The following is a 14,976-nucleotide window of genomic DNA, read 5'->3' on the forward strand; positions in this document are numbered from 1 at the left end:
CGGTGCTGGTTATGCACGCATATGTGCTTTAATAAAATAACTCTGTTCACTGTGCCAGACAGATGAAAATGCACTTTGTCGCTACTCCACACAATACTGCTAGGAGGCACAGCTTTTACAGCTGTGCCTCCTAGCAGTATTGCATGGAGCTAGATTTATCATCATCATTTTTAAAGCCTAACCAAAAAAACTTTATTACATGTTCTTTGAATAAATAAAATGTTTTTTCCATATTATTGTACTGTTTTTTTTTTTAAATTCACCTCATAAATGTGGGACTCCATCATGCCCCACCCTGTATATACATAGATAAATTAACAACTTTTTATGCACATGTTAATGATATTATGTAGTTCAACCACAAATATAAGTAATTTTTAAGCAAGATGTATATCTTTACAAGGTATCTCAAAACAAAATGCCAACAGAAGAGGGTGTATGCCTGAAACTCGTCTTGGCCAACAAGATATTCCTGAATAGATTGATGTCAAAAATGCCCAGTGTCTGTCTATGCACCTAGTCGTAAAGGAAAAACAACAAAAGAATAATCAATTTTTCCAACAAATTCCCAAATTGTTCATTTCAAATTGTATAACAGTCATGCAATAGGAGAATCTTTGCAAGTTTTCTCTCTTCCTCTATAAGATGCTATCTGGTTACAAATTCTGCTTTCTATTATTGACTGAAACTTAAACTGAAACATTATCTAATAAACGAAGTTAATGGAATGTGTAATGTCAGAAGTTGACAATGAAATCAGGAGTTAGAGAAATGTTATTTGATGTTGACAAACATGTATAGACCTCGAGTACTTGAAGGTTTTGTTTTATTCAATTACGGCAATGCAACACACGGGCGAACTGCCGAGAAGCGAATGTCTCCCAAGAGGTTTTTCATGGGAAACTGGTCCCTGTTTAGTGGTTACTAATGTGAAGAAAACTCAGAAAACTTGATGTATTAGGATGGAATGAAACACCGACATTCCCATTCCGTTAAGTAAATGTTTCACTCTTCCACTAACCAGGCAATAAACAAAATAACAAACACACTAACCTTACATTTATTCCAGCAGAATGGTGCAAGAATTAACACAACAAACAAGCCTACTTCTAAGACCTGCTTTGGGTTGAAATTGCTTAGATATTCGAAAATGCACCAAAGAAAATTTGTATAAATTCAAATTTTACCAATGTGGCGTCTCCACTTGTAATAGACTACAAGTAGAGATAACCCATTGAACAAAAAATTAACGCAAACAAATTTTAACCGTTCTGCTGGGAGAAACATAAGATTAGTATTTTGTTATTTTATCCTATTAAATACGTTCACGATCGGACTTACCTGAATTTAACGGATCCGCACATTGTTTTTCTATAATAATTTCAAATCTTTATTGTGTATGCATTTCGTACAGCTTTTTCGTAAGCTATTTATTTACAGTAGTTTTAATGTTCTTGATAGGAATATTTATGTAATGAAAGCTGCTCATACATGATTTACACCACCTTTTCATTTATTCTATGGTCAAAACTATGGTTGTAGAATGACAGAAACTTATATCTTGGAGAATATTGCACATTTATTTAAAAAATCTTTGGAAGTCGTTCGTGAGCATAGGTTGAATATTGAACAAACACATTATGTAAACATTTACATAAATTTGGCAAAACGGTTTAACACCCAGAACACGGTAAGATATTCAGATTTGTTGAGAAAGAGGATCTGCAAACATTTAAGTAGTTTGAAAGAGCAAATTTTAAATCATCCCTTAATTCATACATGCAAAAAAAAAATCTACTTTTTGGCAGTGTGTTTAACAAAATAACATCCCCAAAATTGTGCATCAACAAGTATTTTTATGGCACATTCTCGTTTTACGTAGTATCACGCCTTTGAAAAATGCCGACAATTTTAGCACCATTCGCGTAATTTTTAGAGCATACGTATAAAGTTTCTTTTGAGATAACAAAACTCCAACAGATCCATTTAAACACTGTGTAAATACTTTTGTGACAGATGCAATGATTTGGCAGAACACAGATTTAAAATGTTGTGGGCAAAGCATTATAGTAATGATATGTTATTGAAGACTTCGGCAGATCTTGAGAAATCTGCCAAAGTCATTGTGTCAGTATATTAGGTTGTGTTCTTACATATGTAATCTCCCACTGTCGAAAGGCAAATAAGTTGTGACATTCCTCTCCCACTGGTGACACTATCTTGATTTTGCATACGGTGGGACTAGAAAATTCGAGCATTGGAGTTAAAAATCTCTTTGGATATAGGATGGGCCGTCAGGACACAGTGTGCCAGATGTCAAAACAGTTCCGCTTGCGACACAGATGTACCCTGCACAGTTTGCATCCAAAGTAACTCTCGTGAGGTCGTCCGCGTTTTGTTAGTCTCCCGTCCTTGCCACACTGGACGCAGCCACCCTTGGGTGACAACCTTTCCAGCAGGTGTTTGGATGTTTCTAGAGATAGATCGAGAGGTCTTGTCTCACCGTGCATGCCATTGCAGCCAATCCGGTGCGCTTCCATTCCGCTTCTGCTGCCCAAAACAGAATCCTCTGCAGAGAGTTCGTTTCTTCCCGCACACTGCCGTCTTCCCCTTGTCAGTTGCAGCTGCTCTGTCGTGTGGTCGGCGCAGACAGACGGACAATCGATTCCTTCTTTTTCGGAAAATCCGTTCAGATGGTTCTGCATGTAGTCACAATCGGCCGCTGGCTTCTTCCCGCCGGTTGCAGGATCACATTCGGAGCACGATTCCCTCTTCGGATTCCTCACGGTTATCTTCAAAATGGTGATGAGACGATCTTCAGTCAACAACTCCCAATAATAACTTACACTATATCCAGAATGATCTCATTTATAATTTAGAATGAAATCAAGAGAAGAGAATTTACAATGTTTAAATTATTATTGTTTTAATGTTAAATATTAGCAATAAAGAATCCTGTAAACATAACTCATGCACTAAATTCCATTATACAACACACTGTTAACTGAGAAGAGAGATAAGAGAATAGCATGATACTTGCTTATAATTAATCATGATTAAAGTCATTCAACTGATGATTAAAGATTGGATTTCTACGGCAATGTAAGTAAACTGTGGGTTTAATATCAATGATAATATTGAACTGCATCGACAGAGGAACAGTTACACTAATCTAAATTATCAAATTATTAGTTACTATACAAATAAATCATGGAAAAAGTGAGTTTGAAATGGGAGTGTAAACTCCATTAACTTGGCTTGGTAATCTACACAACCGTATTAGCAATTAAGAATTAATGCATGACAATACAGATTACACCTTGCAATTATTACACATATAGTACTGTACATGTATGCATTTATGTACTACGTAAGCAAATAAACTGTGGCCAACCAACTCGTCAGACTTGTGAGCATTGCACTGTACCTGTTCAACAAAGCAAAACATTACCTGCACAGTTACATGGAGTGTTCTCACAATATACATTGTAATTATGTTCCTGAAATGCACAATTTAGGACAAAGTGGTATACATTGGATAACAATTTCTCACGTACAAACGTATATGTATATTTCCCATGAATTTTTCTCTACTGTTCATATGAATAAGTAGAGATATATTCAATGTAAACATTGTTTACAGCCCGATTATTCAATGATGTATGCAAAACAATGTAAATTTATATTTGCACAATGTGTATCATGAACTCGTTGTATCTATGCACGGGCACTTGCGTTCAGAATTTTATCCGAGACAGAACGTGGTCAGTCGCTACAAATTGCCATCCGAGATAAAATTTTGATCCAATCTTTAATCTTTGCGGAGACAAACTTATGTTCAGGAAAGCATGCAAACAGTTACAAAGTTAAAGCTGTCGCAATTTAAATTAATAATAATTACAGTTAAATTTTAACGAAAGATTTATTAAATCATACATGCAGAGAATAAAATACCTCCTAAAACAAACAAACAAGAATTTTGTATCCTTTATAGAATAATGAACTCTAGGAATCATTAATATGCATGATAATTAATATTGTAAAATTATTCTTAAATAATTACGAAATGAGCAGTCAAACAATTAATTTACTTGCAAGGAGTAGTCTCGATAATACTGCGAACCGGAGGCAATAGTCATTGCCCTACTGCAGATTGCAAGAAACATTTAAGAAACGGCATCTGAAATTTCTCCTTGGCACTGCTGAGTAGTTTTGCTCCGACTCCTCACAAGAAAACTTTGTTTGATCACCCGTATATAATAATACAGTAGAACCTCGAAAACTCAGCTCTCGATAACCCGGCACTCCGGATAACTCGGCCACACCCTGGCAGGGCAAAAAAATCCTTAGTTAATTAATTTTCATTATAGACAGCTTTATAAAAGTATAAAAGTGCTCATAAAGTATTTTTCTGAGGTCTGTCTTATCAGGTAAATTACTGTACACAGTGTATTCATTAATTTTCATTTTCATGTAGTAAAGGCTCTATGCCTTCATAAAGGACGTACTTTTCCTTTGTTTAAGGGTATTTGGGCAGTTTATTCTCTGTTGTATTCTCAAGTAAACAATACATACAAGTACAGTACAGTATTTACTGAGGAAACACTCGTACTTATTTTTTTTAACCCCATTCCCGATAACCCGGCATTTTCACAAACTCGGCCACCCTTCGGTCCACATTAGGCCGAGTTTTCGAGGTTCTACTGTAATAAACTTTAATTCTAAAGTAATAGGAAATTTAATTATCCTATTTTGCTGCTTGTAAGACACACTTTATTTTTCAAACTTTGACTCTTACGATCACTCCATATTTCACAGAGTCGAGCTTGGGATCACAACATTGCCTTAGTTTATCAATCTAAATAACTTTTGTACAAATATATGGTAAATTACAAACAATTCAGTGCATCTTATATACTGCAAAACAAAGCAGTTTAAATAATGTGAATCAAATGTCTTTCTTTCCAACATGGTGTCCATTTAATCATCCAAATTGAATGGCAACAAAATTATTTCTGGCTCTCTGTAGATAAATTAATACTTTGAATCTTGGAAATTATTCCCTGACAGGATTTAGTCTTTTTTCTCGCATTTAACTATCTACGAAGGAAATTTATCTTTATCAAATTCATATCATTAGAAGTTGCTTCAAGAAAAAATAATAATAACGATAATTAAATCGGAAACTAAAAAATCTTTTGGGAAATTCTAAACAACATTACCACCTTAAGTATATAGTGAGCTTGTTCAGAAACACTAGCATTTCCGAATGAGCTTGGTGTTAATACGTAATGCACTGTAAAAAATTAACCAAACTTATGGCACAGGTTTTATTACATAACAGAAACTCTTACATCGCATCATCTTCAAAGAAGGTTTATCTTACAGTCATGCTTCAGTCGATACCCATAGCACTTGTCAAAGCAGTGTTGGAACTGTATGTTCCAACACTGCTTTTTCATTTCAGGAAATGCAAATTCTACAAGGAAATAGAGATTGGAAAAGCATTCTTATTGATTTGATGAATATTTGCTGGTACATTTGCATTTGCAAAATTATAATATGGAATTTCAATGATTTTACTTCGTTTATTCTTAATAAGTCTTGCTAGGAGACTTCGTTCCATTTGAGGTAATAGCGTTCGAACTTCTATTGGAGATGCTTTGTATTTAAAAGAGATGCACTTGGGGATGAGTCCGTTCTTTCGACATTTTAGTGAAAACCAAAGTTAGGCTTTTTGTCTCAACCACGACGTTCTGGTATCCAATAAAGCAAAGTGTTTTTTAGTTTCCACGAATGAAAATATAACTTCTAATATAATTCTATAATAAAATATAATTCTAAACGCTGGCATGAAGTGAACTATATTTTCATTCATGGAAACTAAAAAACACTTCTTTGCTTTATTGAATACCAGAACGTCGTGGTTGAGACAAAAAGCCTAACTTTGGTTTTCACTAAAATGTCGAAAGAACGGACTCATCCCCAAGTGCATCTCTTTTAAATACAAAGCATCTCCAATAGAAGTTCGAACGCTATTACCTCAAATGGAACGAAGTCTCCTAGCAAGACTTATTAAAAATAAACACAGAATGATATCAGAAGAAGATCTGGCCCACCTCTTTTTCAACAAGCAGTGTGATCCATCTATTCTGTACCAACAACTGGACAAAATAAGATATATTGCTAACAAAAATGCACGAGAAGTCAGGAAGAAGTTGAATAGTAAATATTATTGGTGACGAAAAACGTCCTGCCACAAACGAAGTAAAATCATTGAAATTCCATATTATAATTCTTATTGAATATTCGCTGATCACAAATAGCTGATGCACAGGTAAATTAATACCTGACCATAGCATAAAATGTTTTCCTAACTTCCTTAGGCCACTTCACCGATCCCCAATCACTCTATAATTTTATCGAGCTCCTGATAAGAAGAAATTGCAGGGTTTCAGGTTCCAATTGGCAGCAGACGTAAAACCTGCAGTAGCAAGTTATATGAATGTTAGCAAAATGTACAAATATAACTGCATAAGTGTACTTTGAAGTAATGTGATGTAAGAGTTTGCGTTATGTAATAAAACCCGTGCCAAAATTTTGGTTTATTTTTGACTCTATCTTGTATATATATAACTGCTTGAATCAAAGCACAGGAAGGAAAACAATGTGCAAATATTTTTAACTAATGCAATAAATTACACGATTCACTGTATCATAAATTTTCTCTGCATTCGAACATGAAATATTTATATATTTCTTACTTACAATTTAGATAAAATTAACACGATAGCAATATTTCTTAACTAATGCAATAAATTACACGATTCACTGTATCATAAATTTTCTCTGCATTCGAACATGAAATATTTATATATTTCTTACTTACAATTTAGATAAAATTAACACGATAGCAATATTTCTTAACTAATGCAATAAATTATCAACAGGCATAACAAGCAAGAATGTTTCTATCAAGTCGCATGGATACAGATATAGAGATAACACACAAATGTATCAAAGATGATAAATTAATCATTGCATTCACATTATCCTAAGCAAACCTGTATGCAAATGTCTATGTTATCATAGTTTTTGGTTATCCAAGACAGCATCAATCAACACTACCTTAGATAATAGGGGTTTGGCCATTATCACCATATCAGAAACTAACCTTTCACCTAATGATCTTACTGTTACTCTTATGTACAGTACTCCAACAATCCCTAATGCTAGTATTTACAATTTTCCTACTAACTGGCTCGGAAAGTTGTCGTATTTAATTACATTGCAGTCATAACATCGTAAATGCTTTTTTTAACTTGCTAAAGCTATCAGAATAATGGTAAGACAAAGATCTGTGCTTGTTACAACTACAATTGTGATTTTATTTGATAATGTCTATTTTCCTAACCGAATCTCATTAAAGTCTTTCTACGGTGAGATATTTCTAAATTAATTTTAATTATAAACCTAAAAGTACGTTAATTTTGGTAGATAATCAAACAGCAATTAGTTAGGAAAATGTTACGATTTATTTAAAAAAATTAACGTTTAACGATTTAAATTAACATTTGGATTACAAAGACGCTACACACAGAAACAGAAGAAACAATCGATTTTCATACTTTGACTAACAAAAATTTCACTTGGTAATTTGAACTTGTTAAAAATTTAATTTTCTTATAGCAGAGTGTAACTGAGAAACAATTGTTAGAGCTACTGATTGCGATATAAGAATAGTAAGTTCCCCCGTCAAATCGGTTATTCGATCGGAATAAAATCATTGCTGAATAACCAAACTGTAATTCAACCCCTCATTTGTACTTACTCCAGCACAAGATTTTAACAAACATTTTTGGACAAAAACATTTATAGTTTTATTAAAATCTTCTGCTAGAGTATATACAAATGGTTTATTTTTGCTGAAATTCAATCCCTACTTTATCCACTGCTAAATCCGCATATATGCAGGATCTATGCAAGAACTCACAAATATCTCAAGCAGACTGTCGACATATTAATTAGCATTCAATCACTCACGACCACTAAACAGATACATTTTATAATTAACCAAGGAAATAATGTTATGTATTTCATTTTTATGTCGTCCAATCTATTTGCAGTATTCCACACTTCATTACATTTAAACACATTCAAAAAGTGACAGAGTTCTGTCTTGTGTGTGTCTATAGCAAGAGAAACATTTCAGTATCATTACATTAACTTTCTGTCTGCAAATTAATTTCATATACGTAAAGATTGCAAATAAATTAAAGACGTAAAAATGCCTACATAAATGTCACATGTAAAATTTATGTACTTACGACAGTCTCTCGAGTAGCGTCCGAAAATATCTGTAATAAAGACTGGCTTTTGTTTACTTCATCGGCACTGTTTGGACAGATTCCATACGCCGACTGTAGACACTGAATTGCCACTAAAAAGAGAAGTAATAGAATAAACAAGATGAATGATCGTCTGCATTTTAATAACAAACTAAATACAATCATATAATACTATAGAATTTTTAATGCGATACCACAATATTATCAATAATAATTAAGTGTTTATTCACTGAAGAAGTTCTATAACATCTTTTGATAAAAATTCAGCATCCTGCAAAAATTCTCCAGCATCCTCCTACGATAACACTTAGCCCATCCTTTTTACACTTATATAAGCTGGAGAATACAATTATATCATTTGCTAACATCTGCAACCTATTTATTTCACTTAACTTGAATTTAAATAGGGTAACAATATATTGTTACCTGACCATTTTAAGAGACACTGTAACAATATATCGTTATGCCACATACTAAGGGTTAATACTACTAAATCATCTTCCAGAGAGTATAAATAAATGACAATTACAGAACCATCTCTCCCTGTTAGTCCGTCGAATCTGGTATCCGTATCAAATTAATGTTATGTACAGTCTTAAGTCTCACCTTCCAGGCTCTCTTTGGCATCCGACGACAGACTTCCGTGCTGCAGCTGATCCCCCAAAAATTGGACAAACGATATTACTAGCCTTTTCACCTCTGACATTTTCCTGTCAATTATAAATTTGAAAATTTATTAATATAGAATAAACTTGATTTAAAAGTACTCAATACACAAGAATTCAATACAATGAGCCAGTTTATTTTATATCACTTCCTGGTTTATGAGAGAAAATGTTTGATATATGTGGTGACTGATATTTTCAAGAATGAATTCATTAAAAGTATTGATTTCCATTCTTATACTACATGGCTTTGCACTTCAGATCAATGATTCACATGGATCCATGCTCTTCTCCTTCTTATCTACAGATATCACCTTAGATAATGAAACACAAACATTCTGGCACATACCCAATAACTTAACAGAGCTGTGCGATGTGTGAAAATGCTGTTTTCCATGGCTAAACAGTTCAGAGAATGAATTTTGCAGTCATCTTCACTACACCATACTGTCAAACAATCTTTAATATCAATAAACAGTACTCGAGCAACTTCATCATGCTCTCAAAACAAACATAATTATGAAATTTCACTATCTCTTGTGGCCTTTTCTACAATAAATACGGAATTTTTAAAGTTTGCATTTGTCAGTCACCATAAGCATAGGATGAAAATATTTCGTGGTAAACAATGCGGCACATATTACAAGATTTATTAATCGTTAAGTTTACTTTTTCAGCCTTTTTACAAGCCTATAGTTATTGAATGCTTAATAAAGCAAACAAAAGAAACAAAAGCCTAGCTTTGCCTTAAGGTAGATTAAAAATTTCATGTATACAGTGTCAAAGCTTGAAACAAGCAATATAAAACTGTGAAACTTAAAATTATTTAAATAATTAATAGAAGATCTTTTATTAACACGTGCATAATTATTGTATTGTAGATGGTACGATAAACCATATTTGCCACCGTAAATGTTTTTTAAAACATTTTGAAGTCCGAACAAATAAATTTTAATTTTCTTGTGCGTCAATGGGGGCTTAAGCCCCTGTAGGTCCCCCTAGGATCCACTCATATGCTCCTTGTATATAGATGTATATTATACATGTATGTTGCAGAATAAAGAAAACAATGTATCTTTCATCCTGCACAAGTCTCTACAACCAGAATTACATTTCTTTTTATTGATTAATGTATGTTGTTTATATTACACATTTCGTTTTCTTCCGCAGAGCCCAACAGTGGCCGAGTGGATAAAACCATTGAACACCAGTAGTTGGTTGTGAGTTCAAGCCTGGCCGACAGGCAGGCCGTGGAGTTTTCCAGTTTTTTTCACATTAGTAATGCCTAAATATGGCCAGTTTCCCATAAAAGACGTCCCAGGAGGCATTCCCCTTGGCAGATTGCCCACATTGTATTGCCATAACCAAATAAATCAAAACAAATCTTTAATATTAGTCCTACTTTCTATGGGAGATTCTAGTTTTGAGTGATTTGACAGCCTTACCCATTGCCACTCTCTCTTAATGAAATCAACAGGAACATCCAAGTGCTGTGTACTCCGTTAGCCACAGGAATATATTATCGAGGACTAAATTTATAAACGAGGGGAAGCCGAAAAAAGCGACAGGTATTATTCTTTTCCAGCGTACACTAGACCTATTATCTCCAGTTGCATATAAGTAACAGCAGCCCCGGTTTACACGACAAAAGCAAAAGTATATATTATACGTAATGCACGCGGGTAGTACCAATTAAACCAGGATCTCAGCTCCCATAGCTATGGTTTCTACACCGGACGGGATTATATAACATCTGCCAATTCTGCATCATCTCTAATCACAGTTCTGTCGGTCATTACCCTTATAATGTAATATTGTTAATATTCTTTAAACACAGTTATTGTACTTAAAGAACATCAGCAGCATCATTCATCTTGGGATGATGCAGCAATTACAATAGCTCTAATTATAGATTACTTGATGTAGCAACAATCGAGGTATAATTAAACTTCAAAGTCAATACGGTACAAGTTACTTTTAGTTAATTGCAGTAAAGCGTATAAATACACCATTTGACTAAAAGTAACTTCTACCCGTGCTACTACTTACCCGGAGTTTTCGAGTAAAATTCGGAATTTTCAAGCTCTCCGAGCGAATATTTTGTATAAATTCGATTTTTATAATCCGTTTGGATCAAATTTACGTAAATAAAGTATTAAATTAACCGAAAATAAAGTTATAAATCGAAAAATTAAAACTAAATACCTGAACTCTTCCGCGAAATTTCGTTGCTCCCTCCAAACTGCCGGAAGTGGACTTATGTGAAAGAATTATTAAATAATTTTAATTAATTTTCGTTTAAATAATTATTTAAATAGCATATTGTTTAATGATTTAACTGAGGATAAAATAATAAATTACATTTTAAAACTTTTATCGTCGTTTTTATTTAACTTTTGATCAAACATTCCAATGACGTCTGCTACAACTGGTTTCTTGCTTCTCATTGGTTGAAATTGAATTTAAAATTTAAATTTAAATTGATTCGATCGCCGTGTGAATCGCTATTGAGTTGCAATCGCGTTGGCAAACGTGCATTAAACTGTGGGATTTCTAAATAAATTAACGAAATATTTACGAAAAATTGATTGTATTCGTCATATATTCGGTACTTTTTCTGTAATATTCGAATTGCTAGCGTGTATGAAGTTGAATTCGTCTAAAAAGCGTCGAATGCTTTCGAGATCCGCCATATTTGATTGCCTGAATTTGATTTGTCATTTAGACCTATATTATTGCTTGTTGAATTGCAGTGGCTTGCCGTCATTGGAAGCGGTGGATGCGCCGCTTTCCTTGTATTTTCTAAAAAATAAATACGTATTAATTTTAATTATACGAAAATAATGGAAGCAACTGTCTTTACGAAGCTCTATTTAATTATAATTTTCTTTTGACCATCACTGACACGCGATTGACTGATTGCCCCTGGATGTCGGCTTCTTACAGAAACACAGCTTCCCTGTCATCAAATGTCACGACACGCCACTGTTGAATTGTTTATAGAAACAGTATAATGGAAGAAAGTAGACTTAACCTACCGACTGCAATCGGGGATCTCAGAGATTCTGTAGGGTTTCATTAGTCTCTTCATATGCACTCCAAAATTTTAAGATTTTTGCGACTTCAATATAAATTTAAGTTTCAGTGAAGGCACTGAAACTCGGAATTTATATTATTTGTTTGAATTTATTTAACAGTCACAACGATCATTCTTCTTCTGCTGAGTTCATTTGGTGTCAAGTAATCTTACTGTCCAGACCATGCTGTTTCCATGTGTGAAAGTGTGAAAAATCTCTAACTTACACATGTGAAAAATTGGTGTTTTTATCTTCATAAAATACTCACAACTGTAATACGAAATTCCGTGAATAGATGTAGTGTAATTATTAATTTCTATAGAAGAAATGTAAAAAAGACTCAGCTATTAATTGCATGAAGGACATGTATGGAAGGAAAGAAACAAGAAATGAGAAAAATACTAAATTATGCTTAACAACATATTTCATAGTATGAGTGAAACGGTCCACTAGTGACAAAGCGAATAAAATTACTAAACACTGGGAGTTGGTCGTGGGTTAGAGCCTGCCCAACGGACTAGCCACGTATAGTTTTCTATATTTTCTTCATGTTAGTAATACCTAAATAGGGCCAGTTGTCCATAAAAGTCTTCCCAGGAGGCATTTCCCTCGGCAGATTACACATGTATTGCGTTGTCTTATATCATTGGCAGTTGATTCGATCTCGGGTCATCCAGAGCGATAGAATGAAACCTTAACTGCATTGACCACCAGGATTTAGAAGGGAGGCTTTCTTCACTCATCACTATTTTTAAATTGGTGTTTTTTACAGAATTTGTTACTCTGAAAGTCGGCAAATCTAATGACAATCGGTCATCCCTAATAGTGGTACGAGGGACTTGACGACACAGCGGTACGCTTAGGAAATCACGCTGCTCAGTCTTTTGCCTATTATGGCAAGGCTACAAACAGTCATTTTCTAGAAAGATAATACAGGCAACACACAGCTAAGGTTTCTCAGGAATGCATCCATAACATTGCCACACTTTATTTGCATGCCCGGTTTTAGATTGCTCCATCTCACAAACGCTCGATGGGTTTGCATGCTCATCGAGCATTTATGAAACCAGATGGAATGCCAACTTCAAACATCTACGAGTATGAGGAATCAGGATCAACAGTTGCAGGATACAGTACCAGTATGTCGCCATGCCCTACTGTATTATTGCTTGTATCTAGGCAAGAAGGTCCTACAAAGTACTAAAGGTTCATTTAAATTGTAACGATGCTCCTTGGAAAATTGCTCTTTTGTTATGATATTGAAATTATTTATTACCATCGCATTGTTATTCTTTGTATCAATGAGAAGAACTTATGGCTTTTAGCGAAGTCTGATAAAATATGAGGTGGCACTATGTACAGTACATAGGCCTATGATAAATGTATATTTTTATGCAACCTACAAACACATGCTTTCTTTGGCTTAAAGTAATGCATCAAAAATTGAAACAATGCGAAATTTTACTTTACAGTTTAATTCTTTTACGTATGTCTCTATATTATGTATGTATATTGTGTATATTATCAAATTATTTTATGTATTTGTCTACTTGTCTGTATTACTGTAAAAATTATAATTATAATTAATATCTGTAAAGATATAGCCTAAAAACAGTAGAGTTTCAATCATAAAAGGTGAGGAAAAGAGCATTTTTTATTTTTCTAGCACTACAGACACTATACAAAGAGCCTCCCAGCATTTACCCAGATCTCATTGTACTTTTTATCAAGCCCACAGTGGGTTCAGCCAGGCTTACGCTAAGGTGGCCGAATAATTGGAGACAGGGCCCGACATATTCGAAACACACCACCCCGAAAAATTCTTGGGCCTGCTCATCATGACTACATTCCGGGTCACCCCAGAGTGGGAGGTTGATTGCCTCTTCCTTCCCACCATCCACACAATTACGTTATTTAAATCTTTATTGCTTCGGAAGATGAACTAACTTTCTTTTTTATTTCATTTATTTAATTATGACAGAGTTTGACTTTTTATAAAAGTAGTGTCTGGGGCAGTATACCCGGTATGAGAATCAATGAAAATAAAAGTAAATTGCTTAATATTAACGGCAACATTACATGTGATATCATGAACATCAGTACTGTCAACATGGTTAATGCTATAAAAAATCATTTAGCTACTGCTAATATGGTTAATGCTATAAAAAATCAGAACCATCCTCTTGCTCTCATCGCTCATTATATATTAGGTCCTATTGTTAAACGTATTACTAAGAATGATGATAATCTCCCCTTTCTTCTCGACAACTGCAGTAAATATATAAAATGGAGAGAAATTGTTACTACCATAATTAATAATGAGCAAATCGGTAATAAATTAAGGTCCAGTACCGTCTACATGAACATTCGTAAGCAAAGTATCAACAAAAATCTAATGGATACTACGATCAATTGCAATGAGACCTGGGTAAATGCTGGGAGGCTTCCTGTATGAGACCTGGGTGAATGCTGGGAGGCTCCCTGTTTGAGACCTGGGTAAATGCTGGGAGGCTCCCTATATGAGACCTGGGTAAATGCTGGGAGCCTCCGTGGAAAATTTTGAACAACATCGTGATGACTAGGGAGGAGTATCTTCACACCTACCAGCGTGTAAGTACTGCTCGTTGTCCTCGGTGTGATCACAATCAAAATATCTATCACATATTTTTTGAGTGCCACATCGCTGAGCAAACTTGGCACTGGGTAGACAAAATTTTTAATATATGTATCTCCTGGCAAAACGTAAAGTTCCACTCTAATTTCCCTGTTAAAAAATAATTACTTAATTAATTAGTTTACTGCTTTGACCAAGAGGTCATCTGGAAAGCGAGATGCACCCTTATTTTTGAAAATAAAAAAAATCAAACGCAACTTTTGTAATAAATA

General features: G+C 34.2%; 2 protein-coding genes across 4 annotated transcripts in view; both read right to left on the minus strand.

The window, feature by feature from the left end:
• Positions 1–14,976, minus strand: part of LOC111624927 (small glutamine-rich tetratricopeptide repeat-containing protein alpha-like) — a 42,603-nt gene that overhangs the window by 10,659 nt on the left and 16,968 nt on the right. The gene's annotated exons all lie outside the window — the stretch shown is intronic.
• LOC111624925 lies at positions 63–11,619 on the minus strand. 2 transcript variants are annotated; one of them, XM_023367906.1, is made up of 5 exons: positions 11,375–11,619; positions 11,219–11,269; positions 8,955–9,058; positions 8,328–8,440; positions 63–2,792 (listed from the first exon to the last, which is right to left on the minus strand). In XM_023367906.1, the coding sequence occupies exons 1-5, from the start codon at positions 11,458–11,460 to the stop codon at positions 2,295–2,297; spliced, it is 852 nt and encodes a 283-aa protein (XP_023223674.1). In that variant the 5' UTR covers positions 11,461–11,619; the 3' UTR covers positions 63–2,294. The 2 variants fall into 2 exon arrangements, with proteins under 2 accessions (XP_023223674.1, XP_023223675.1); XM_023367907.1 differs by lacking the exons at positions 11,219–11,269; positions 11,375–11,619 and adding an exon at positions 11,063–11,207.

This window comes from Centruroides sculpturatus, unplaced genomic scaffold (genome assembly GCF_000671375.1).
Source record: "Centruroides sculpturatus isolate CEXI.00-Female unplaced genomic scaffold, Cexi_2.0 scaffold365, whole genome shotgun sequence".
In the NCBI taxonomy this organism is placed as follows: Eukaryota; Metazoa; Arthropoda; class Arachnida; order Scorpiones; family Buthidae; genus Centruroides; species Centruroides sculpturatus.